This window comes from Barbus barbus (assembly GCF_936440315.1).
Source record: "Barbus barbus genome assembly, chromosome: 5".
Classification (NCBI taxonomy): Eukaryota; Metazoa; Chordata; class Actinopteri; order Cypriniformes; family Cyprinidae; genus Barbus; species Barbus barbus.
This window is the reverse complement of record NC_136733.1, coordinates 15,406,227-15,433,865: the sequence shown is the minus strand read 5'-3', so window position 1 is coordinate 15,433,865 and position 27,639 is coordinate 15,406,227. Positions and strand designations below refer to the sequence as shown.

Genomic DNA, 27,639 nt, shown 5'->3' with positions numbered 1-27,639 from the left:
TGTTTGAATAAGTAAATAGGTTAAGATTTTAAAAATGGGCAAACACAATGCTGGTTAGGTCTTGGCACTTGAAACTTTTAGCTGAATTCCACTCATGTCAGAAGTAGATGAAGGTAAACATTTCTGCTCTGCACCTCTTTCTGATCCCTGCAGGGTGTTAAATGTAAAGGCACATAACACCACTCTCTGTTGTAATAATTCATAATGCATCATATTTTCCCATAGCTGCTCAAAATACAATCTCCATTGAAAGTGAACACAGAACTTTCTGGGCTGGAAATAAAATCCTAACAAATAAACCGTGTTTGATGTCTACAAGGGGTATTCCATAACAGGATTTCCATAAATAAGTAAATCCCTTGCTCTTAGATATGATTTTCATTGGCGCTAGTTTAAGAGCACGCTTATTATAATGTATTTTGTGCTAATGGAGCTAAATCAGCCGTCTATGAGAGCTCAATCAAAGACAACAGCATGTCCATACTTTCACTACAAACTCCACTGCAGTGGCTGAAAAAAACTTGAAACAACAAAGTGTTTGGCAAGTTTGGGCTTTCAAAGACTTCAGCTGCAGCTGTGTCAATAATAAATAAACCATCTGAACCGTTCTCATTGTAAAATGAGTCTCGCGCAGACAAACGTACTTAATGAGTTCATCTAACCCAAGCTTGTAATCTTTTTTATTGTGTATTACTTGGAAGAAAATTCCCTAATAAACCAAAACTTATCTGATAGAAAAATAATAATAGGGTGAATCTCACAAAAATATGCCTGGGTCATATTTCACCCCAAAATCAAAAAGAAAAGAAATAATACACTTTATTTTCCATCAAAAAAAAAAAAAAGTTTAAGGAAGACTATATTTTAGATTCTGCATTTGAGACAAACTCACAGTGTCTATCTAGTCGTGAAGATGTATATAATTCAATTTCAGCAGGCAACTATTTTTACAGCTACATTATTATTCCTGCCACAATTAATCACAACAATGTATATACAATTACATATGATTAAGCATATAAATCGTCAGTTTGTTGTTTTACACACATGCACACAGACATTATTTCATACACTACAGTGGTGAGATGCATAAGAAATCTTTAGACGCACTCTTAACAACAAAAGACAATACTTTATTGAACCTTTTCTGATAAGAAGAGTGCGCTGTAAACACAAGCATTTTTGACAATCGTTTCTGTCCAGTCCCCTCGTTTTATCGTGTTTAACCACAGATGTCGTCGTTTTTTTTGTCTGGCAGTGGCATCAGGTATGCCTTAAAATGTCAAATTGGAGCCTCTACAGCATCGATTCGGGCACCCAACATCACAAGATGATATTTTAAGCTCCTTATGTAGCCGAATCTGCGCTGGCTTGTATTGGCCGCCTCCAGTTTTCGCTTTGTTTTGCCTCGAGCTAGCGCTGTGACGTAACTGTGACGCCGGCCCTAAAAGGGTCTATAATGTGCCTTTATGTATTTGTAATCTACAATATTTTCAATAATAATACATTTTTTAAAAAGAAAACGTATTTCAGTGACAGTTTTGTGCACAGTTTACACACAGTCTCATTATTGCAGTGTGCCTGAATAGGTTACTTAGGTTTTTACATTTATTATTATTTACTTATTTTTGTAATTCACTGTATTCTGAATAACAATTCATTTAAAAAAAAAAAAAAAAAAGCATTCTAATTTTTATGGACAGTGTTTTTGCATTGTGACATATTTTTTTAAATTGATAATATTCTAAATAATTATACATTTTTAAGAATGAATTTAATTTACAATATTTCATTTTAAAATAATTTAATACTGCATTATATTGCATTATACTGCACAAATATGTTGTATAATAATAATGATCATTATTATTATTTGTTTTCTATTTTGATTTTGAGACATGTTCTTGACAGATTTTAAAAAAAAATTATACTTGGTCAATAATAATAAAATAGGAATAAAAAATAAATAATTTATGCACAAAATGACCATAACTCATTTTTGAATCTCAAGTAAATTTGCTGTTTTAAGAATGATTCTATGACATAAAAAAGAAAAACATATGGATTAAGAAACAGTGCAGCCAGCCAGTAAAACTAAGAGCAGGAAAATAAAATACGAAACAACCAAGATATAGGTTTAAAATAAACATCATGATTAGACTTTATTGAACACCCATAAACATTACAAAAAGGTGTCATTTTCCAAGTCCCTCAGTGGCCCAAAAGACCTTCCAGTCAAAAAGCAGTGTCTCTAGAAACAGGGCACTTCCCTCACACAAACAGCAGCTAAACTCCTGCCACGTCCCGACGAAACCCACACCAATACCAAACAGATTGAAGTGAAACGAACAAGCAACAACGACAAGCGACATTAACAAATACTTTATGGCTTTCCACTCGCCTCCCTTTTTGGGTACATGAAGGTTTGATATCATGGCAGCATTATTATTATATATTGACTCGATGAAGGCTTCATGTGGTCTCTGCGTAACTTGGCTTTCACGTTATCGACACGGAGGCTCGGGCTGATGGGGACTGGGCCTGTACAGCTGCTGCAATCGGACCGGTCTCACCGGCCACCCTGGTAACTGTCCAATTACTCTCAGGCCGACGGGCTGCCCAGGGCAGGAGTGACGGGCACAAGGCCCCGAGACCTGCGGCTGGCCTGAGCGGGAGTCCAGAGGAGGTAGGACCGAAGAGGAAAGCGGCAGCAGGATGGCAGGGGTCAGGCCGTATCGGAGCTGGAAGACACGGGGAGGGCCGTGTGCGCTGATGCCATTTGGCCGGGACTCCTTATGTTCCTCCTCCCTCTTTAGCTCCTCCTCCTGTTTCTTCGTTTTTTTGTCTGCTTTGTTGAGCTCCTGGAGCTTCTCAGCTTGAGCGCGGCGGATATGGTACGTCTTCCTGTGGCTTTGAAAAGAATCAAGGAATTCCTCCAGGGGCACGTGGCCCTCCATGAACCTCTCCAGCAACTCCTGTGAAGGTCAAATGACAAATAAACAGGTATTAGAGGACAGGAAGTCAAGCCGGATTCATAACAAGTGTGACGCAGACACAAACATCCCCTTTCTGACTCATCATCTTCCAAGACAAATGTCAAAACCTAGTTGTGTAAAGAAAGTTATTTCTATATGATCCCTCAAAATGACTTTGATGGTGGAATCTCATGCGGTCCAACTGATTAAATCATTTAAATAAATAATTAGTAACACTTAAAGCCTTTATGTATAATGCATTGTAAATGTTTATTAATTGCATTATAATTATTCATAATATGCACTGTTATACATTATATCTTGTCGTAAAGTATAACCGAATTTAAAATGCATAGACGAACAATGAATTTATAATGAATTAACTGTTGTTACAATTATTCATGAGATTGTACAATGCATTATAAGGTGCACCACAAGGCAAAAACTACTTTTATAATGGTTTACACATAAAGGCTTTAAGTAAAGTGTTACCAAATATTTCTGTATTAAATAAACCCTGCTGGAAAAAACAAAAAAAACAGCTTAGAGCAACCTAAGGTGGTTTTCTGGTCTTAGCAGGTGTAAGATGGTCAGCTGAATCTCTTAGATGTAATACATTTAATTGAAGTACCCCTAGAAATTTAAGGTTCTCTAATATCGGTTAATGGTCAGATGACATGCAAGCAACCACATAAAATACTGAATATTTTTTCAGTATTTTATTTGTATTGATGTTGTCATTTTAATTAGTGGCACCGCAGTAAAATTATTAATATATAGTGCTGCATGGCATGACTAACCTCTTTTTAATTGAAACTCCATTCATACTGGCGTTTTAGGACCTCAAAACAATTATAAATAATAACCGACAAAACAAATTAAAAGTAGAGTAAAACAAAAAACAAATACAATAATTATTTTATTTTATGATAGTTTGAACTTTAAATGGTAAAAAATAGACAGAAACTTAAAAAAAAAAAAAAAAAACGAACATTAGATCATTATATAATTATTTTATTTTATGCTACAAGTGGCAATACTAAAATTTAGACCCTCAGATTCTTCACTTGCAAACATTCAAACCTTACAAAAATGTCAAATCCTCAAGCTTTTATTTATTTACTTTTTATTTTTTTTGTGGAATACTGATGAAATGCTGTAAACCTCTGTCCACAAAAATGTTGGAAATTATGTAAATGTTTTCCCAAATTTGTTCCCAAACAGCACATGCAGAGATGATGCACATGAATGCACATGACTGCATTTACTGTGAAAAAAGTCCCTCTGAGACACTGAATACATTTACATGGACATCAGTAATCTAATTATTTACCTTATTTTGAATAAGACAATATTATGATTAAGGTGTTTACATGAGTTGCTTTTAGAATAATCCTTTCATGTTCCTGTTTTACATGTTATAGTACATAGATCGATTAATCTCATGCGTCATTACGTCACCACGCGATGCCATCCGACGTCCCCTCAAGAATTTCTCGTATAAATATATAGTTTGTCTTCGTGATTATGCCATATACAGTTTTGGGTGTTTCATTTTTAATTTTATGAAAGCTTCAGGTGCAGTTAATTATTTGTACGTGCATACAGACGATGGCGGTGTTGAAGCTCTTTTATTTGCCGTCGAATGGTTGACCACTGCCGTGTTTGTATCCTGTCGCAAAATGCGGTGAAAAGTCCTACACGACGGTAATAGTTTGATTAAGGTGTTTACATGTCTGTACCGCACTTCAATAATGCGACTAAAATAGGAATACTCCACATGTCTTAATTCGATTTGTGTTTACTTCAATTATAACTTTAGCCGGATTAAGGTAATCAAAAATCTCTGTTTACATGGTAGACTCTTAATCAGAGTATTTTCTTAATCGTATTAAAATCGGAGTAATGATGTCCATGTAAACGTAGTAACTGAAAACTCCAAATTATGAGTTGTGTGCATGTAGACCACAGTGCCGCGCTTCACTTTGAAACATGAAGCGCAACAGACTACATACTTCAATTGCAGCCTTTGTTATGCTAATTGCATTACGCTATATCATGGTTTCAGCTTCAAGTTTGATTAATTGTGCAGCCCTATTTAGTTAGTTAGTTACTTAGTTAATCACCCCTGGTTTACTGTAGCTGATTTTCCAGCCTGGCCAGCCTAAAAGTGACCAAAAAACTATGTTAGGGTAATTTAACGTATTTTTAATTATCATTTTTATGTTACTTGACAAAATCACGGTAGGGCTTAATAAACAGACAACGATGACGTCTGCACAAATAAACACACAATAAATTTACCATGACCCTGAAGTGTCTGTGGAAGGCTCTGCTGGAAGGGGCAGGTGTCTACGCTGTCTGTCTCAGTGTGGGGCACTGAATAATTGATAAGTCTTGTCTGCACAAACCCACCCCCTAAATGTCCTCACAGACAGAACAATAAAGACTTTTAGGACACCTCCCCTGGCAAACTACACATCAGTGTGAGACAATAACATGGAATGAGCAACTCTAACCCTGTACTATTATTGTTAATCTGAAACTATTTAATTAATAATAAAAAAAATAAAAAATCAATATGCATATGTAAATATTAGCTGAAAATCTTAAAAAAAAATTAGATATTTGCTTTGGCAACTGAAATAAAATGTTGAAGTACTACAGTTACTAAAACTAAAACTGAAAAAGCTAAATTAAAATGATTAAAAAGTAATTCAATTTGCTAAAACTTTAAACAAAAACGAAAAATATTAAAATAAAAGCGAATTAAAATATTAATAAATACTATAATCATATATATATATATATATACACACACACACACACACACACACACACACACACACACATATATATATACATATATACAGTGCCCTCCAAAAGTATTGGAGCAGTGAGGCCAATTCCTTTATTTTTACTGTAGACTGTAAACATTTGGGTTTGATATCAAAAGATGAATATGAGATGAGACATTAACATTTCAGCTTTTATTTACAGATATTTTTATCTGGATCTGATACACAACTTAGAAGATAGCACCTTTTGCTTGAACCCACCCATTATTTATCCAATATTTATCCAATGACACAATAAATATGATAGACAGATAGATCGATCGATCTATTAGATGGTTTAGTATGTGAGGTTGCTAAGGTGTCCAGGGCAATAAAACTATTTGTATAAAAAAAAAAAAAAAAAAAAATTAAATCAGTTATATATAAATATTTAAAAAATATTTGTAACAAAATATAATAATAATAATACTATGGATACTATAAATAAATAATATTAAAACAACACTGGTTTCTAGGATGTTGCTCAGTGGTTTTTATTGGCCCAAGTCAAAAGAGCTCACCACTAAGTCCGTGATATTCTGGTCTATAGATATGGCTTGGGTCCCTCTTTCAGTGCAAGTCTGTGTTTTTTCCCCTCGTTTAACTGTTTGGCAAAAATCAGGTCAAAAATATAACACACCTTTCCAAACACAAAAAACACTGCATGACAAGTTAATACTATACAGCCAGGGGGTTGTTCAAATCCCTCAAGCATAAGCAATAGTAATAATGCTAAACTCAGTAGGGTTTCCCAAAAAATACTACTGCATGAGTCCAAAGTTATACATTCAAAGATTTTATTTTTAAAGGACCATTTGTCTTAATGGATGAAGCAGAGCCCTCAAACTGTGTTTCATGTGGTCTCCTGCTGTTTATTAGCTCTTTATAATTCTCAATCAAGGCATAATTAAAAGTTTATAGTTTCATAAGAGAACAGACTATGAACAGTTGCCATCAGCCCTTTTCCAGACACTGTTGCACTAATAGAGTATGCAAGTCCTGTGGGAATTCATGGCCTAATCCAGCTCAGAAACACACGTGCGGGACTGATGTTTTGTCTGGCACGCTTCCTGCTGAAGGCTGGCTCTCTGTACAGCTTACTTATGATGGAGTGAGATCATCAATCAGATGGCAGGGGCATAATGACAAAGTCACGGAGCTATTGATTGGGCCTGTGTGGGGTGGAAGACACAGTGCTTGTTTACAGCCTGAGGACGGATAAACCTATGTAGATCAATCAGACAAAGCCGAACGGATGGGGCAGGGCGGCTGAGACAACAAGAGAAGACGTCTAAGGAGTATTTGTTTCCTAATGGCCCATGTTGTGCTGAGCTGTTTTAAGCCCTTTGTTGAATAGTCTGTGATGCTAACACATTACATAATGAATGGAGACGTTCAGTTTGTGGACAAATCAGATATTTTCAATGAATCCATTTAAATGGTTTATAAATAAACAGTCTAGAGTCAACAGCTCACTGATTCATCGACCTGAATATGATTTTTTTTTCATGAAATTACAATAAATACCCTTAATAATAATTAATTAAAAAATTAATAAACAGCAATGTATGCCTACATATTGTTTTTGGGAATGTTTGGGGTCAGCAGAATTTGTTTTTTAAAGAAATTATTAATTTTATTCAGGAAGGATGGATTAAATTGATAAAAAGTCACAGTAAGAACTTTGACATTGTTACCAAAGGCTTCTATTTGAAATAAAAGCTGTTCTTTTGAACTTCTATTGGTTTTCACAGAAATATTAACCAGCACTGTTTTCATATTGATAATATTAAGAAATGTTTGTCGAGCAGCAAATAAATTACACTTTAAAATATATTAAAGCAGAAAATTGTTATTTTAAGTTGTAATAATATTTCACAATATTACTGTTTTTACTGTATTTTTGATTAACTGAATGCACAGTTGGTCAACCTAAGAGACTTCTTTCAAAAACATTAAAATAAAATCACATTGACCCCAAACTTGAAAGGTAGTTTAAAGCCCGATTCGGACGGTAATTGTTTCTCAGGGGGACGTAAGTGATTTTTACCATATTCAGGGGTAGTTGGTGATTTAATTGCAGTCCGAATCCAGGACATCTGTGTTTTTCTCTCACCACCCCGGTAAAAATCCCCAGCTGAATTACCTACTGTTTTTTGACAAACACCAAGGTCGTGTGGTAATTTAATTGCCGTCCGAATCCACATCTCTGAGTTTACGAGAAGAAATCGATTCAAAATTCAGCGTTTAAACCCGTTTTGAACACTCCCGAACACCGTACGGTAACTGTTGTACTTCGGTGTAATTTGCATAGCTACATATTTATTTCTGAAATGCTGGAAAGTAAAAGAACAATACTTCATAACTGCTCCACCACAGCGAGTGAGAGTAGAAAGAGAAGAAAAGCACGTAAACATTCGAAGCGGGTCTTTATTATGGCAGCAGCAGGTCTGCAATACAATTTTAAAATGTGTATTATAAACGGATATATATCGCGCATTATTATATACAACTAGTGCGTATTTTCCTATTTTTAAACAGGAGATTTAAATAATCAAATAATAAATAGGATTATACATTATTAAATATGCTTGGAATAATAAGAATACATTTGACATAATAATAAGTATTTTTAAATACATTTGACACAATAATAACAATAAATTTGTAAATAAAATTCCTTTTATTTACAGCACACAATCATGTTCCCGGGATCATAGAACTTACTTCTCCACTGTGAATAAATCGCCATACGAATTAATTTTTACAGACGTCCATATGAGAAACAATTACCGTCTGAATCAGGCTTTAGATACAATGAATTGTTAAATCTTTGTTTTTTTGTTAAATAGTTCATTGAAACACTTTTCATTAGAAAAGATTTGTGGAAAGACTTCCCATCACTAGTAATGAATGCTAACAAGAAACATGAGCACATGGATGAAAAACAGGGATGGCCATGCTAAAATTGAATTATATCCATATAAACAGATGGAACCATTTTCATGCTTCTGAGACAATGAGGGCTGATGTTATAACAACTGTTGTATTCACATTGAACAATTAGTATAGTCTATTACTTCATAACTTACCCTGCACCTGTGCTGTAAATGTGAATGACACCTCAAATCAAGCAGCTTGTTGAGTACTATTATAATAAACAAAAAATTTAATATTGATAATATTAAGAAATGTTTCTTGAACAGCAAATCAGCATATCAGAATGATTTCTGAAGGATCATGTGACACTGAAGACTGGAGTAATGATGCTGAAAATTCTGTTTATATGGATATAATTCAATTTTAGCATAACCATGCCTGTTTTTCATCCATGTGCTCATGTTTCTTGTTAGCATTCATTACTAGTGATGGGAAGTCTTTCCACAAATATTTTCTAATGAAAAGTGTTTCAATTAACTATTTAACAAAAAAAAAAAAGATTTAAAAAAAAAAATTATTATTAATATTTTTTTGCCTGGTGGTTATTGAAGGAAGGACCTGAGTCATATCTAGAGACCAAAATATAATTGACATGTGAAGGCTGCCTTTTTCTGTGGCTGTGGTCTTTTTTCTGTGAAATCTTTACTGATTTTTATAATGTAAACAACTTTTATAGTTAGCATTTTAAGATAACAATTGAAGCAACTTGGGTTTACGTGATTATCCATTAAAAAAAGAGTGCTAAAATGTGAGTTTCATTTTCATTCAGTTTGTATTATCATAAAACTAAGCATTTAAATATCAGCAACTATGCCAAATTGCATATTGTTGCTCAGTTTGGTGTTTTTTCTTCTTGAGTATGAGCTCCATATTCTTCTGTATCATACTATATGTGCCATAAAAGCCTGATGTATAAAAAACACATACAAACTTTGAATTATTTTTTTTATCTTTTGTCTAAAGGTTCAACAAACCATTCCCTTTAAAAAAAAAAAAAAAAAAAAAAAGCGGGGTTGGGTTATACACCTATATCTACAGTAATTGGAAATGCACCTGAGCACCATGTGTGGTCGAATGTTTTTAATGAAATGTTGTGAGTGCTGGTTTTCCACTTCTGGGACAAACCACCGGAGACATGACATCAGTTGTGTTTGCCTCATCTCTTATTTAAGTCACACGGGCTATCAATGCTTTAAATCATTGATTAGATCACAGATCCATCTTTGTAAGTAGTGCAGAGGTTAGTGGATTTTAGGTGGATTTTCACCCTCATGTCACCCTCAAATTCAGACCAACCGGTTCAATGTAAATAAGGGTGCTGTCATGTAGAGTAAAGACTTTCTGCACTTTTGTCAAGCTTTCATTCGGTTTTGTTCTGGTTCAGTTGGCAGGGCATGTTCATTCAACAGTGTGTCTGAATAAACAACATCCTGAGAGTACTGCTAAAAAACAACACGTCAAAAGTTTACCCGCAGTTTGTTGTCTTTTGATACAGGGTGGGTAAGGACCGAGAAGAAAAGACACACAAAGAGTTTCTGTATATATAAAAGAAGCAAAGGATTTTGAAATCACCTCAGACTGATCTTCAGCACGTGCGACCTCCTCCTGGAGCAGATTGTGGGCAGTCTGAGGGCTGTGCTTCTCCGTGAAGGCCTCTGGAAAACCACAAACATTTAATCTCAGTCAGTTTCAATTCTCAACACGACACTGGCTCAGAACGCATTAAACATCACTATGAGATATGGGAGCGAAAACTCATTTCTATAGATATTACTGTGACTCTGCAGTGCTTCAGTGGCCCTGCTGCAGAGTCTACAGCCCTACAGCAAAAACTGTGAAAGACAACACAGAATAATATGTAAATAATAAATCATCTCCGGTTACATAGAGTGAGCGAATGATTCTTTTAGTAGGTTTTCAGTTAATTGGTTGAACAGATTCACAAAATTGCTCAATTACTCAAAGAGTTGAGTGGTTCGCAATTACTGAGTTAATAACTCACTCATCAAAATGAGCTGTTATTGATATGTGCAAGGAAAAATGTTTTGTGCTGTATATTTTACCTTGCAGTTATTATCAGTGGACTCTGTTCACAGTAATTTGAAAATTTGTAAAAAAATCAGCAGACGGGCTGAATGAAAATGCAATTTCACTCTTTGACAGTAGGTGGAAAAAGAGATCACCGTTTATTAAAAAAAAATGTTGCACTGATGGCATGCAAATGTTTTCAGCAATGAGGAGCATGTTTTTGTGAGTAGTGTAGTGTATTCCCAACTTTTGATGATGAGCGAATGTCTGTATCTGTCTGAAATCAAGTGTGAACATAAGAAAAACATAAGAAAAAAAAACTAGAACACATTTACTCATATAATCACTAGTAAATAGCTGAAGATTGCCATGGTTGAGCTGGTAGTGCTGAACAACAGTAAACTTAATTAGGCATACATTTTTTGTTTTTTTTCCATTATCAACAACTGAAACGGTTTCATTAATTTCAGTCATAGTGAAATGGACTAAAAATGATTGGAATGATTTTGTTGGAATCACTTTCAGAAGGTTTTTTTTTCAAGCTGATGAACGCTAAAAACATAGACAGCCAATGAGAAGCAGATTACATAAAGGCAAAGTGCTTCTAATAAACAACATTCGTACCATGGTGTGGATGGCCATATAGTTATAGTTATCGTTGTTGGTGTGAATAGACTGATTCCCACCCTCAGTTACCAAGTTAAAAACTTCCTGACTGAATCAAGCGAGCAGTGAGTTAAAAGCTTGCTCACTAAGCTGTCAGTCTGTCAAAAACTGTTACACGTTTGAACGTGCAAGCTTGCTTGAGATTTGAGAGCGGTGTATGAGAAAAAAAAAAGTACATTTCTGTCTGTTATTCACATAAAGCTACCTCAGAAGATTGAAACATGCTACGACTACTTTGAGGTCTTTTAGGTGCATGATGCAATAAATGGCACATTAGTACTATAGCCTATATATAAAAAAACATCAGCTGATAGCATCCCGCTGCACAAACAGAAATGTGGTCTCTCAGGGACTGGTGACTGTGTGCCAACAGGACAAAAGAACATCGCAACAGTGTGTGAGAACATTGTGAGTGTGTTCAGCTGTGAAGAAGCTCCGCTGCTTCAGTCTTGTGTAAAGTGCGGGACTGAAGCTGCTCTCAGGTCTCTTCACAGTGTTATTGCAGGGCCCTGAGGGTGAGGGTGGATGCAATCACTTTCTGTTAGCTCATGTCCACTGATGAGAGTGAGGGGTTCGGACCCTCTAAGTGTTGTGCTGGGGTTGCTGTGGCAACCGGCAATTATGCTAATGTGTTGAGTCCACAGGGGATGTGAAAACCTGAGCTAGTGGCCATCGAGGGCACAGACAGGTCACAGCAATGGCACCATTTGCGCTTCAATGAGCCAGAGCTGCTCCCTAAACAAACCTCCATTACAGGATGGCAATGCTCCTGAGAAAATTACTGGGGAGCTACCATGGTAAAATGAAGGTATCAACTGGTAATTATAATGGTAATTATGATTATTCACCATTTAAATGGTACTCCAACAATGGGGGGGGGGGGGGGGGGGGGGTTCATTTTAATAAGTAAAAAAAGGTAAAAAATTTCAAAGTTACTACCATTTATACAGTGAAAAAATACAGTATGGCATTTACTTTTAAAATGTGTTTAAATTAATATTCAAAAAGATAATGCATGCACTTTTATGAATTTTCAGCAGTATAAAGTATTAATCGGTTTAAAATGTAGAACGAAATCAGTATTATATTTAATAAAATACTACATGTACTTTTACAGTAAAAGTAAATAGTTACAAATTATGTTTTACTATGTTTTATTTTATTTTTTTACAAAAAATATATTCTTTTGCAAAGTAATTACAATTTAATTTAAACAGTTCTTTTAACAAAAAAAGTCAAATAATTAAAAATCATATTATATACACTACAATTCAAAAGTTTGGGGTAAGTAAGATTTTTAAGAAATTAATACTTTTATTCAGAAAGGACGCATTAAAGTGATCAAAAATGTCAATAAAGACTTACATTTTAACAAAAAAATAAAAAAAAATAAAACGAGCTATTTGAAATAAATGCTGTTCTTTCAGATTTCCCATCACAGAATTAAATTACATGTAAAAATATTAAATATTTTATTTAAAAAAAAAAAAAAAAAAAAGATAACAGCTCATTAAAATTGTAATAATTTTATTTATTTATTTAGTCATTTAGCATATGCTTTTATCCAAAGCGACTTACAAATGAGGTATTTTACACTATTACTGTTTACTGTATATTTTGATCAAATAAAAAAAATAGATAAAAAAAAAAAACTGACCCCAAACTTTTGAACGTCATATGGAAATAAAAGCATTCAAATATTAGATTGTCAAGAGATTTATTTTTTTAAAGGTTTTGATAAAATGATACAGAAAGCATTTCCATGGCTTTTAAGAGATTTTTTTTTAAATATCTACTAGCAGGTATGGGAAAATCACACAATGTACTTTATGTGAAACAGACTGCAATTTTATTTTGTGCAGCTAATTACATGTTATTACATTGTAATAATCATGGTAGTGACCAAAAACATGTCATCACCATAATACCATGTTTAAATGGTAAAATAGCTTTTATTCAAGTGAGCTCCTCCATCTCCAGACTTGCTTTTTCAAGCATTCACCGCTGCTTTGTTCAGTTAATTTATTTGATATTCGCTCATGGAGGCAAGACTCATATATGATGTGCTTCATCCTTAATTCATCTTGTCACTACTACGATCGATGTCAACATTCAGACACACGCCTTGCCAATAACTCAAAACAAAGCCTTTAATACTGCCGCTAAATGCTCTGCTCTCACAACATGAATAATCAAAGGCCCACTATGTCACATGCATTAGTGTGTATCTGTAGGTTCTGGCCATGTGCCAGCTGAGGCATGTTGGCGTGATCGAGGGGGGAGTGGCACACCACGTGGATGACCCCAGAGACCCACGCCATGAAACGGTAATGGAAGGCGACAGACAGCCAAACAAACACTTGGGGAGCAGCTGTGGGTGACCTACATACTAGGGAGAAACCATGAAGATGGGCCGCAGGGCGTACACTTCACGGTGAGGAAACTACTGGAGCCAGAGATGTGACCCAGGGCTTGTGGGATCTCGCACTTACAATGGCTTGTGATGGATATGAAGCTAAGGACCCAACGCTTTCATTGTTGTGACATGACAGATCACCGTCCTTCTTCTGAAAGTGGTCATGTGAAACGCAAATAGAAGCAATGGCATAAAAGAATTGAGAATTTAAACCAATTAGGCACATGAATGGAATGGCCAATCAGAGAAAGAAAATCATTATTCACCTGGACTGAACTTCAGAGATCAATAACCAGAGCCAAGCACTGTCCTCCCATGAATACATAATGCTAATTGATTTCCACACAATCCTTTTGTTACAAACAAAGGTCTTTCGAGATCTGAATTCACCATCCTGTTAGCATTTGTAAAAGAAAAACATTCTTATTCTCCAAAAGTCTAAACTGTTTCTTCTCACAGGATAACCTTTGTTAAAAAGAACACTTTTGGAAATAATGTAATTTAAACGAACAACTGAAAACTGAATGTTTCGTGCACTTAACTGCATGTTAATTTAATTAAAAAAATGTTTTAGTTTAAATTTACATGAAATGCAATTAAGCACTTAATTAACTTTAGAGTATCTACTTACTGTAGAACACATATTTTTATGTAATTTCATAATGACTTCTATTGTCTTTGAAATATGGTTAAAGTGTACTGTTGAATACTGACAAGCATTTATCATTTCTTGCAGTTACACATTTGTAATTTTTGTATATTTAAAATATATTCATTTTAAATATAATATTGAACCACACATTGCAATAATAATCAAGTACTGTTCTTTAGTTTGTTATTCAACACATTAAAAAAGTACATTATTACCTCACACATTATACTTCATGTACACTCAATTGTGCAAAAAAAAAAAAAATAGTGTTCTCTTAAGTACAATTGTCACGGTGCACACAGCAAGGATGAACGAGGAACACGAGACGAGGATGTAAACTCAAGTAACAGTCTTTAATGACTTAAAACAAGGCAGGGCAAGACAAGGCAAGACACAGACAGGAACACCGGGGAGTAACGAGTAGACCAGACAAACACTAACTTAACAGACAGGAACTTAAATACACGGGATAATCATAGATAATAACTAAAACACAGCTGGGCAAGAATTAACTGATAATCACACTTAACAAGGACAGGAAACAAACCAAATAAGGACACATGAGGCGGGAACACAAGACACACACGACAGAGGACTGACAACTATTTTTTTTATTAATATTATATTATATTCAAGTACAGTTTTTTTAAATATATTTTTAAGATTTTAAGTATATTACTATGCTTTTTTTTGACAAGGGAACCTTATTAAATCAGTTGTCAGTGTCAATAAAAACTCAGTCTCACTTATTTATAATGACAATACTGTACAATACGGTCCAAGAGTCCAAAATAAAAATTCAATAATAAAAATATTATTTATTAGTGTAATAACTTGATTAAAAAAAATGCAAAAATTAATTTTAAGAATGTCGTAGTATTAGGTTTGTCCTTCAGCAGCACTCAAACTGAAGCACTAAACAAACAATATATCAGTGCCTTTGTTTTGTCTCAAAATGCATGTTTTTTTCTAAGCACATTTATAAAAATTACTTAAATGTCCTAATTGAACTATGGCCTAATCCTGGTTTAGTCTAAGCCCTGTCTGTGAAACCGGGCCCAAGTGTTGAGTAGCAAAACAAATTTAGTATGCACCCAGTGGACTAGGCATTTTTTTGCAATGCAATGTCAATCTGAGTCATATGTCAATGGATATGACTCACTGCTATGAATTACATAATACACAACACAATGCTATTAGTGAAGAAAACAAAAACAACAACAAAATCACAAAGACAGAATTCCAGAAAACAGTACAACACTTCCAGTAGTCTGCAACGTTAACGTTTTACTCGTAATGTAATGATGTATATTTTACAAAATTATATCCAATCACATGAGATTAAGATTCATGAATTACTTTATGTGCTATTATAGTACTTGTTAATATTTTTAAGTAGCTTTTATTATTACATCTTTGTAAGTTTGCTTTAATTTATTTTCAAGATCTGAGGTAAAATATCTATTTTTGCTTTCACTATGGCTATAAACCTCACGCAAAATAATATTTAAACTCACATTAGAGTAAGACACTTTTAACATTGAATGAAGCACATAATCATTATTCATAGTCATATTTTGACATTATCATAGCCATATTTTGTATGTTGTTCCTGCCACAACGTCGCAGAAAATAAAAAACATTTCTAAAATAGAATTCCATGTCGCTTATTGTCACGTGTCGCGGTCACGGGTGGTAAGGACAAAAATTACATGGAAAAGATACTTTTTACCGCATCACGTCCAGTTGGGACACACGGTGTTACAGTTTGATCCCCCCCAAAAATCGTGTAAAAATATTAATGCTGACCAGAGCCAGTTCTGTCAACAAGCTTGGCCCCCCCTTTGCCCCCCCCTAAATTTAGAATCATATCACAGCAAACAATTTTGGGTGAAATGCGCAGTTTGTCTGGTAAATTATATAAATATATATAAAAAAGAAAAACATCACCAGCTGCTAAATTCAAATCTGTGTTCGCTGGCTGGCACAGAGCCATAGAAGCACACACGTTTTTAAAACACTGCGCATTATAATCAATCACATACGATTCTGTTGAGCTTATTATGAATGCAATGACCAATCAGAGGCGTTCAGATGAGTCATTGCTGAAATACACTGTTTCGTCACCGTGCGCGCTGGCTGACTGAATTCTCTCATCAGAGATAACAAAGTGAAGATTTAAGTAGTAAGATATTAATTTTACAGTGTAAACAGCTTTAGAGATTATTATGGCAGTTTTTGAGAGTGCTTGAACTCGCTGGACCGAAGTGAAAATGTTCTTTGATAATGTTAACGTTATTTGCTCTCTTTTTGTACAATGAAAATGTTACAGGCTAATCAGTAGCTTACAATGTTTTTATTAAATTCACATTAAATACAAAGTCAGTCGTATTAAGAGAATTTTATGGTATGACACCCAAATGATATTTCATTATATATTTTGGAGATATATCGAATAAAAACAATAAAGTTAATAATAATAAAACCCCTGCTGAAAAAAAAACAATAGACACCATTACAAAATTAGTAATGGTTTTCCTGGTTATAATGGGGCTTGTATTAGTTTTACTGGAAACTGTAATGGACCCTGTTGGTCTCTAATTGGTTGCCTTCTATTGGTGGCTTGTTAAAAACCAATTAATCCTAATGGAATATGTCCCAAAACACACTACAGAAAACAATTTTTTAAAGGTTAAAAGTTGATGGTTTGTAATGGTATTTGTAGTGGAAACCATTAAAATGTTCTGTGATGGTTTTATTTTATTTTATTATTTCAGTAGGGACATAAGCCTATATCAGTTATACAGTGGTATACTGTGGTATAGCCCTTCACTCGTGCCCCCTCAAAAATAATGAGTGCATGATGCCCCTGACACTACAATACAAAATTATTTGTCATATAAATAAACACAATGAAACATTAATTTTAGTTTAAATTGTTATAGATTACTTCTAGAGATTTCAGTGATACATGACATGGTGAAAAATGACTGAATGAATAATACTTAAAGTAGGTTCAGATGAATTTTAAAATGGTGCCCCTAAAAAGCACAAATGGCCCTTGTCTGGCCCCCCCAGTTACTGTGGTCTAGAACCGCCCCTGATGCTGACAGATCTAATAATTGAATCTGCAATTAGGGAAAGTGGAAAGAAGAGGTCCAGTCTGGAGATGAGCAGGAACAGTTGATTTGCATGGCAGACATAGAGATCCAGATTTTTTGTTTGTTCATTTGTTTTTAATATTCAAGTTCTTCGGTATCTAAATGCAAAAATTTCCTAATTGTTTGAATAAAAAACTACATGGGGGAAGAAATGGGAACATTTATCTTGTGACCATCTTGTGACTATTTTAATAAAAGCAACAATAATATAATAATTGTAATAATAAGAATAATATACATGTCAGTGGCCCTTGGCTTGGTATTGTTGGCAGAATTCGGCCCTCTGCGAAAACTAATTGAGGAACCCTGCTGTAGGTCATCGCCGATGAATTTGTCAGTCAGAACTCATTCACACAGCATGATTTTGAATCACAGACAGCTCCAGATATTTAACATGCCAAATATTTTCCCCTCTTTGATCGCGTCTTTGATAATTCACACTGCGTGATTGTCACTCGCGTGAACGAGCACCGATTTGCCTCCAATTTTGGGCATTTGTTGGCGATTTATCAAAACCTGTCTGCGAGTGAAAAATCGGGTTAAAATGGTGCAGTGTGAACTTGGCATTAGGCAACAAGATAAGCTTTATAAAGCATTGTATCTAACATTTATGTTCTATCTCATCTTAATTTAAATTAATGAAAACACTTTTTAATAGTTTCAATTTTAGTTAACAATAGCAACACTGCTGCTGACTTATCAATAACCCAGAAAAAAAACTGTTATTGTTATTGCAGTGTTATTGCAGCTTTCAGAGGATGTAAATGAACTTGATTTTACTTGCTCAAAATTGGTTAAGTATCAATAAATCTATTTTTGTCATGCCACAAAAGCATTTTGAAGTGAACTGAAACCTAATTATTTTTATCTTGCCAGCTAGGCGATTACCCTAATTATTATGTCAGTATAATATGCATGAGCATGAGATATTAGCTGACTGGTGAATGATTGATTGAAGATGAATTGTTCATTGCAATAAAACACATTCATTCAATAAGTTTTGAGCAGCTAAAAGAACTTAGCATGCAAGACCCAGTGGACCAGTCAATTTTGTCAACCCAAGTCATATGTCAATGGATTGGACTCATTAATATGTATGGAAGGAAAGCGCTATTTACACAACGACTTCTGTCAGTGTAAAGCCACCTTGAAATGTAACACTTTAGCAAACATTTTGTTTGCGTCGCCAACTGATGCTGCTGTGTCATAACATTGCTGTGATCGGCCTCCCATCATTCATTCAAGAATAGTTTCACCTTCTATAACTCACCTTGTCTTTCAATAAAGAAATTGGTGTGTGCTTCCACAATGATGGACTGTTACAAGTATAAGAGTGACAACTATTTGGAATAATTGATTATCTGGAATTTATTCCACGTGGTTTAGTTCACATTGGCTTCGTTTAATGGAACTCTTGGCAAAACTAGTTGTAATAGACTTGATTAATGTGTGAGCATATGCACAGGAAAAATTGCAAAGCCCTCTACTTTGCAAGCGTGTGTGCACACACTCCCTCACTTCCTGTCAAAATAACAGAATGGTGGGTGTTCTTTTGTGGTCTTTACAGATAAATACCACCGGCTGCTTTCCTGTCATCAGAATGAAAGGAATAACTTCAGACGACTAACGCACCCCGGTTGGTTTGCATGCGAAAGCCTGTGCATCAAATCCTCTTGTATTCACGTGTAAAAGATTAGCTTGGGCCAAAAATCAACATGAATGTTCTAAAAATCGGTATGCTGTAATTTCTTTCCATAGAACACAACAGGATAATTACATAAAAATATCATAACGCATGACAGTTCACAGTGAAGATGTCAAAAAGAACCATAAAAGCAGTCCATATGGTTCAAAGTCATAAATCAATGATGATCTTTCCCCAGAAGAAAGTCGTACAGGTTTGGAACAATATGAGGGCAGTAAATGATTCACACTTCTCCTTGATTAAAGCGCTGAACTGACATCTGTAATGCTTCAGCACTGCAAGCTTCTGTGTTAAAGTGTAGGTAAACTTCTGATGTAAAATTAGAGGGGAAAGTACACCAGCGCCCTTCTGAAGAATGCACTCATTGAGGGCTTTTGTTCGGGTTTTCCTCGGATCAAAACAGACAATGTGAGGATACCACACAAGCCCAAACACAGGGATGCAGGTGCCTGAGGAGACCTTTCTGTTTAATTAAAAGGCTTGACAGCTAGGTCAGCATGCGATTTCTTCTAATAAACCGCAACATGCTCAAAACAGAATCAACATGATTACATCTCTTTCAACAATCGTGTATGGCCATAAATGGCTCATAATAAACAAAAATAGGCCCCAAGTTTATATAACAGGGCTGTCCAGACTCGGTGCTGGAGGGCCGGTGTCCTGCAGAGTTTAGCTCCAACCCTAATTAAACACCTGAAGCAGCTAATCAAGCTCTTACTAGGCATAATAGAAGCTTCCATGCAGGTGTGTTGAGGCAAGTTGGAGCTAAACTCTGCAGGACACCGGCCCTCCAGGATCAATGTTCGACACAGTTGTGCTGCTTAATATTTTTTGGAAACTGTGATACTTTTTCCAGGATTCTTTGATGAATAAAAAGTTTAAAAGAACAGCATTTATTCAAAATATAAATCTTGTGTAACAATATACAACTGTTCAAAAATTTGGGGTCAGTAGGCCTAATTTTTTTTCTTTTTTGAAAGAAATTAATACTTTTATTCAGGGATATGTGAAAGACTGATTAAAAGTGATAGTAAAGACTTTTATTATTTCAAAAGGTTCTACTGTGAATAAATGCTGTTTCATTTTTCATGATTTCTACTAAAATATTAAGAAGCACATCTCGGCCATCAAAGGAACAAACAAAAGTACATAAAATAGAAAAGTTATTTTCAACTTTCCAACTATATTACCATGCTAAAACAGAAGCAATAATATAGCTTTTAGAAATAGTTCTATAAAATGTATCATTAAGGAGCAGATCGGTCCTATATTATAATACTGTCTAGTGTCTAATACTGATAACATAGTACTGTGAATAATTACAGAAAATATTACATATTACAGAACCATATTACAGAAAATGTATGATTATTAATGGTATTTGTTATGAAAATATTTGAGCTATTTTCCTAATATTCAGCAAAGCATTAAGTTTTCCCTCCCTTTCAATGTCACTGAGCTTAAGCCAATGTGAAAGAGTCAAACACAGAAATGTCAACATAATGTATCAAGTGTATTTTTTCTAAGGGCTTTTGGCGTGGAGTTCCCAGTTTGGGTTGGATTCTCAGGAGATTGATTTCAAAAGCTTGTGAGAGGCCCCTTTTTCCCACTGAGTGATTAAGGCCTCATGTGTGTGGTAGCTCAATGGCCCTAATCCAGCTTTGATAACTGCCCCCTGCATTCAAACACTGAGAGAGGGCCAGAGCGACTTCACATCCTGTTAATTACCAACTCCTCCATCAGTGCGCTCTCACAAAGTTCCCGGCCTCTTCAGCTGCCCCAGCATGCCTCTTAGCCATGTGAGTTACAGGCACTTTGAGACAAAGATGCCCTTTTCACACTCACAATGACGGCTGACCCCCCTCCGGAGGGGTGGAGGGGGTTTTGTTGTTAAGGGTGGAGCATTTGACAACCAGTTTGGTGAAAGTTCTGTGTTGAGATGTCAATGATAGGTTGTTGTGTGTGTGTGAAAGGTCAGCAGGTCGGGCCTCGGGTAAACGGTCTCGTCATGCTAGGTTAACAATAAAAGGGCACTCGCGGTGCTCTTTGCTTTTGAAGCAGGATGGATGGTATTGCATACCAGCACCACGTCGCCCTCCAGAAAAAAACTACAGGTCAAGAATGTGCCGTCGGCCACATGTGAGGAAGAACAAAAGGAACGGGAGACTTAAATAATCTTGAGTCATGCTCATTCGCATTTGGCAAAAGCATTAGAAGCAAATGGGAAAGTCTAAGCGGGAGCAAAACCGCCCGACATGGTGGCATCATCAAGCTAGATTAAATTCCCACCAAGAAACTAGTAGTGCACCTTCTAAAGCCAAATTCTTCTCCTAATGTCTGCCACTGCATATTACGCAATAACTCACAAGCCTCCAAGCCAGAACTTCGGTCTCAGCTGATGGAGCAATCCAACAGTTTTTCATTCTTTCTTTTGGCTCTTAGAGAATGAGAATCAGATGTTTGGGCTTGGGGGAATGATCTCTCCCACCCATCCGGCTGTAGCCTGCAGCTGGAGGCACTGGTACATGTACACTACATGGTGACAGGAAGGTGAACATTCCAACCTTCTTCCGTCACTGGCCGGCAGCTGCGAGAGCGAAGGAAAAAAAGCGTCCTGTGAAACAGCGTTTCTTGAGTGGATCTTTGCCCGTGTGGCCATGGAGATGGCAACTTCCTGTACAAGGTCTGTCATAGCGTGTAAGCGGACTAGCAGATATCTCCGCTGATCTTTTGTTGCTCTGTTGGACACCGAAGGAACCCCACCGTCTCCTCCTCCTCTCTGCCTGCTCACGACAGTTCAATTTCCTGCTGGCATTTCACTCCAGCAAACTTTTTTTCATCTATCTCCTTTAGACTTTGGTTCCCAGACGTTGCCGGGCTCTCGGGTGAAAGGGTGGGTCGACGGTTGAGACATTCTGACTATCATATGAATCTTTGCCTTTTCTTTGAACGGCACTGGCGGTGGGGTTTCAAACAAAAGCCCTTTCAAATGGATCTGCATCACTAGATGGGCTACACAATGGTGAGGAGTGGCCAAAAAAAGTCAACAAATAATACATATCAGCCTCTTTGGTCTAAGGGCTAAAATGCAGGCCCAAAAGTACGAAGGGTGGGCCAATGTTGTGAGCTACAGCAGAAATATACAAGCCTGACCTTACATGAATTAACGCGACTGACTAAACTTGTAGTCTGTACAGCCACCACATGCCTAAATCATTTATGCACACAGCAGGTTGTGCACTGAACAGGCCAAGAACGATGGCGGAGCAAGAATTTCAGAGACAGACTTCCAGAATTCCAACGTTTTCCTCTGAGATGCCAGCTGGGCCACTTCATTTAAGCAGCTTCCTTCGCAAACAAAAAAATCAGTGTACACAACAGATACTTGTTGTTTGACTAGGCCTAAACACACAGAGAAGCGAACTAAACAGCTGCACTACTTTCGAGTGTGGTATTTAACTGTCCACCCACATTCCAAGACACTTGATACCCTTAAACTAAGCATCAACAAGTACTTAAACTCATTTGGTTTAATTCATGAAAGTTACTGTCATTCTTCTTAGTGCAAAAACACAGCTTATGTAAAACAGGCTCATTATACAAAGCTATTTGCCTTCCACAATTAAGCTTGCACCCTGGTTAAATCATGTGCCAAAAAACCTTCTTTTAAATTATATCAGTACAATTCCGATTGATCATAGCAGCACTAAGAAAGCAAATGATGGAGAAGCAAAGTTAAACCACAATTTTTCTTGTTGACAATGTTGGGCCAGTAGTTCTTGTGCAGCAAGCATTTTCACTGGCCCACCAGAAAAGAATGATCAATTTTATTTGTAATAATGCATCTTTATATTTGCTGTAAGTATAAATATTTACATTTTTCATTAAATGTTGAAATGTATTTATTTATTTTTTTTTTACATCTATTTTAACCAGCTAGATATCATTATACTAATTTTCATCAACAATGTAGAGTACATCTCAGAAAATCAAACATTTAAGTTTGCAGGGCATAACAACAGATACACAAGATCAATTAACATTAAATTTTAAATACACAGCATTGGTCCTTCACATTGGCCCACGGTCAATGGCCATCCTTATTAAAGGGATAATTCACCCAAAAATGAATATTCTGTCAAATTATTAATCTTTAAAACCTTTGTTCATCTGTGGAGCACAGATTAAGATATTTCTGATGAAATCTGAGAGCTTTCTGACCCTCCATAGACGCAACTGACATGTTCAAGACCTAGAAAGGTAGTAAGAACATCATTAAAATAGTTCATGTGACATCAGTGGTTCAACCATAATGTGATGGTTTGGAACAGCATGAGGGTAAGTATAATTAATGACATCACTTTCATTTTTGGGTAGTGCTGTCAAACGATTAATCGCATCCAAAATAAAAGTTTTAGTTTACATAATATGTGTGTGTACTGTGTAATTTTATTATGTATATATATATATAAATACAAACACGTGCATGTATATATTTAAGAAAAATGTTATGTTTATATTTATGTATAATATAAAATATAAAAATACTAATATATAAATACATATACATGTAAATATTTTAAAATATATACTCTGTGTGTGTGTGTGTGTTTATATATACATTATAAATGGGGGAAGTCGTGGCCTAATGGTTAGAGAGTCGGGCTCGTAATCGAAAGGTTGCGGGTTCGAGTCCCCGGCCGGCAGGGATTGTAGGTGGGGGGAGTGAATGTCCAGCGCTCTCTCCACCCTCAATACCACGACTGAGGTGCCCCTGAGCAAGGCACCGAACCCCCAATTGCTCCCCGGGCGCTGCAGCATGGCTGCCCACTGCTCCGGGTGTGTGTTCACGGTGTGTGTGTGTGTGCATTTGTTCACTACTCACTGCTGTGTGTGTGCACTTGGATGGGTTAAACGCAGAGCACCAATTTCGAGTATGGGTCACCATACTTGACAATACGTCACGACTTTAAATATACACAGTACACATACATTATTATGTAAACAAAAACGTTTGTTTTGGATGCGATTAATCGTTTGACAGCACTATTTTTGGGTGAACTAACAATTTAATGAGAGCTAAGAAAAGTGCTTTGAGTCATATATCCAGATGTGCCAAAGTAGATCATATTGAAATAATTTTAAAGAGCAGATGTATTAGCTTGATTCGTGTGTTTGCATGAGATCTTTCATGTCATAACCCCATAAACATATTCACTTCTGCATGATATCTGTAAAAGCAAAACAGAAAGGAATTTGATATCTATACATCTATAAAGCAGTTTACCTGGAACAAATTCCACCTACAGAAATCAGGGTACAACTTTATACAGAAGTTCATCCATTTAGAAAAGTAGTCAAACCTTGAAAGGCCAAGTTCACATACATCTACTAAATAATGTTTTATTGAAAAACATGTATGCGTTTAAAACCTCCAGTACAATTGCCCAACAGTCTTCCATTGTAAGTGTCTTACTGTAAACATGTTTTTGTTTGTTTTTACAAACTGAAGGAAAGCTCAAGTCAAAATTTATTTTCCTTGGTTCAATAAACATTTAGAATACTGTGACTATTTAACCACTGAAAGGAGGCAATGCACAAATCCTGACCATGTACCGTTATGAACTCTGAAGCCTAAAATAATAAACTGAATAATAAAAAGAACTGATTTCTAACCCACAAGCTCTCTGTTGTACAAGCTGATAATCGGCATGCCATGTCAGTGGGCCAATAAAAAAGATGGGGCGTGAGAAACTATCATGCTGAGCGTTCAGCCAAGAGAGGAAGACCATAGAAGAGAACAATAATATTTATCTTATTCTGGCCACGCTGAGAGAAAAAGGAAAACAAGTCCCTGTGAACCCATGAGGAACTGTTAGGGAAGTGAAACCTGAGCACCTTAAGTACGTCTGAACTAGATGAGGTCAGTTATTCCTGGACTGGTGTTGAAAAGAGGTGGGGAAGCCAGGTGGGGACCTTGTGGCCCCAGACTACCCCTTTGAAACCTGACCACTACACTCCACCCTGGTAAGGGGGCGAATGAAGGTAATGCTGCTCCAGCGCTGGAGATCGCAGCTGGATGGATCAACAATCAGGGCTCGCAAAATCGCTAGCCCGACGTCCCGGGGCTATTGTGTTTTCCAGTCGGGCTACCAAAATATATTACTGCCCTGCCCGACGGGCTATCTTAAATACAGGGCTCCACATTTGTAACCTAAAATATACATCATTTAGTTACATCAAGGGTCAAATCAAATATAAATAGCACATTAAAGTTCAAAGTTACACACTTTTTTGTGTGCATGCTGTACAGGTCTGGTATAAAGAATGCTTTTGCTCAGGTGACCGAAATGTCCGCCCAATAGAGAACAGTTTTGCTCAGCAAGAAAACAAATTAGAGAGAACATTGCTCCCACGGGTCCTTAAATTTGATACAACTAAATTGAAGAGTTTTTAAGGCTTAGACAGTTTTAAATACGTTAAATGGTATAAGAAATAATTTTTCAAATTGCCTTAAATAGATTTTTAAGAATTCTGCAGATACCTTGTAAATAGTAAAATAAAACTCTTTCCTTTTATTCGTTGATATTTGTGTATTGAAAATGTTTTTGATTGACATTTATGGTCTTTATTTTATTTGGGCTAGTTAAATCATTTTCGGGCTACCAAAATCTGAAGAGTACCTGCCCGAAGGGCTACCGGGGATTTAGAAATTTTGCGAGCTCTGAACAATCCAAGCATATGTCAGCATGTCAACCGTTCTCGCGCTGAATAATTGAGGAGCTCCGGACGTCAGGGTGTGTTATTATGGAACAATGTTGCCTGGTGATATTGAAATATTACCACCAGAAGCACACGACAGCAGTATCCCCATGCTATTCTTAAACTGCTCAGTCAACAGCCGGCGTATCATCAGATATCGGTCATCAGATTAGCGACATGCTTAAATTAACGTGTCTAACGTTGCTTTAATCTGGGAGGAGCACAGGATCATTTTTCCCTGGAAGACGTTCTGTCCTGACACTTTTGGGTCACATTTTAAATCGACCTAACCAGAGAAGCAACACAAAAAGCAGGTAGAGATAAAAAAAAAAAAAGGCAGGGTGGGCCAGAGTGTGTGGTTAAAGCAGTTCTGTAATCAAACCACTCCAGATCTACTCTTGGTTTTCCCACTTCCTGCTTTTTCCTTGCTGCATGCTAATCAGATTAGAGGATCGGAACTAACTATTATATAGTATAGCTTGGGCTGGGCGATATAGCCAAAAATACAATAGCCAAATTTTTCATATTGTTCAATATAGATATTCATTTTATACCATTATTGTGGATGGAAATGCATTTTCCATGTTTTTTTGAAAATGGATGTAAAAATAATTAGTTTGTTTAAAAGTAAAGTCTATAGAGTAACCGGTAACACTTTAGTATAGGGATCAATTCTCTCTATTAACTAGTTGCTTGTTAGCATACCGATTATTAACATATTGGCTGTTTATTAGCACTTATAAAGCACATATTCTGCATGACCATATTATACATCCCTAATCCTACCCAATACCTAAACTTATAATAAGCAGAAAATTAGGTGTTTGAGGCAAAAGTTGTACTTAATGGTTTATAAATCACGACAATTGGACCTTAAAATAAAGTGTGACTTTAATTTTTTCCCCCAAATTCTGTTTGTTTTTTTCCCTCTCTGGACACTGTGTTTTATTATTTAAATGAACCATTTATGGTGTAATGTAATGTAAGGAATTTATAAAACATTAAAACTTTTCTTAAATTAAAATATATTTTAAAATATTACAACTTTTTTTTGTCAAATAAGGTGCTGCACTACTAATTCAATGTAACATTTGAATAAATTGTATTGTTGCTATTATTATTACTTTGAGAATTGTAGACAATAGTAATATATTTCTGTCATTATTATTCAAATTACACCAAACTTTTATTTTGGCTGTTTGTCACAAAGACCTTTGAGTTTCAGTCTGTATTTGCCTGGATCATTCGTACTTACGAGTTGACAAGTCGTAATTACGACGTCAGGTGCATTCAAGTCACTTTGGTCAGAACAAAATGGTGATTTAAAGGTGCAAAGGTGATTGTGAGGACTGGAATTGGGAACCTAGCCTATTGTAGGAATGTTGTCTCTGGTATTCTAGTCTGTGAGCGAATATGCGTGCAGGGGGTGTGGCTTTAGACTGCGATTGCAGGGAGGGTAGGACGTTTGCTTTCAGTGCTATCAGGCTAAAGTTAGCA

General features: G+C 35.9%; 1 protein-coding gene across 1 annotated transcript in view; it reads right to left on the bottom strand.

Moving 5' to 3' along the window:
• Positions 1-1,893: 1,893 nt before the first annotated feature.
• Positions 1,894-27,639, bottom strand: part of LOC306870585 (vacuolar protein sorting-associated protein 37D-like) — a 42,517-nt gene continuing 16,771 nt past the window's right edge. The window contains exons 3-4 of the mRNA XM_079417956.1: positions 10,325-10,407; positions 1,894-2,975 (exon numbers count right to left, since the gene is read on the bottom strand). Of these exons, the coding sequence (XP_079274082.1) occupies positions 2,505-2,975; positions 10,325-10,407 (554 nt within the window). The 3' untranslated portion in view covers positions 1,894-2,504. The remainder of the gene's footprint in view (positions 2,976-10,324; positions 10,408-27,639) is intronic.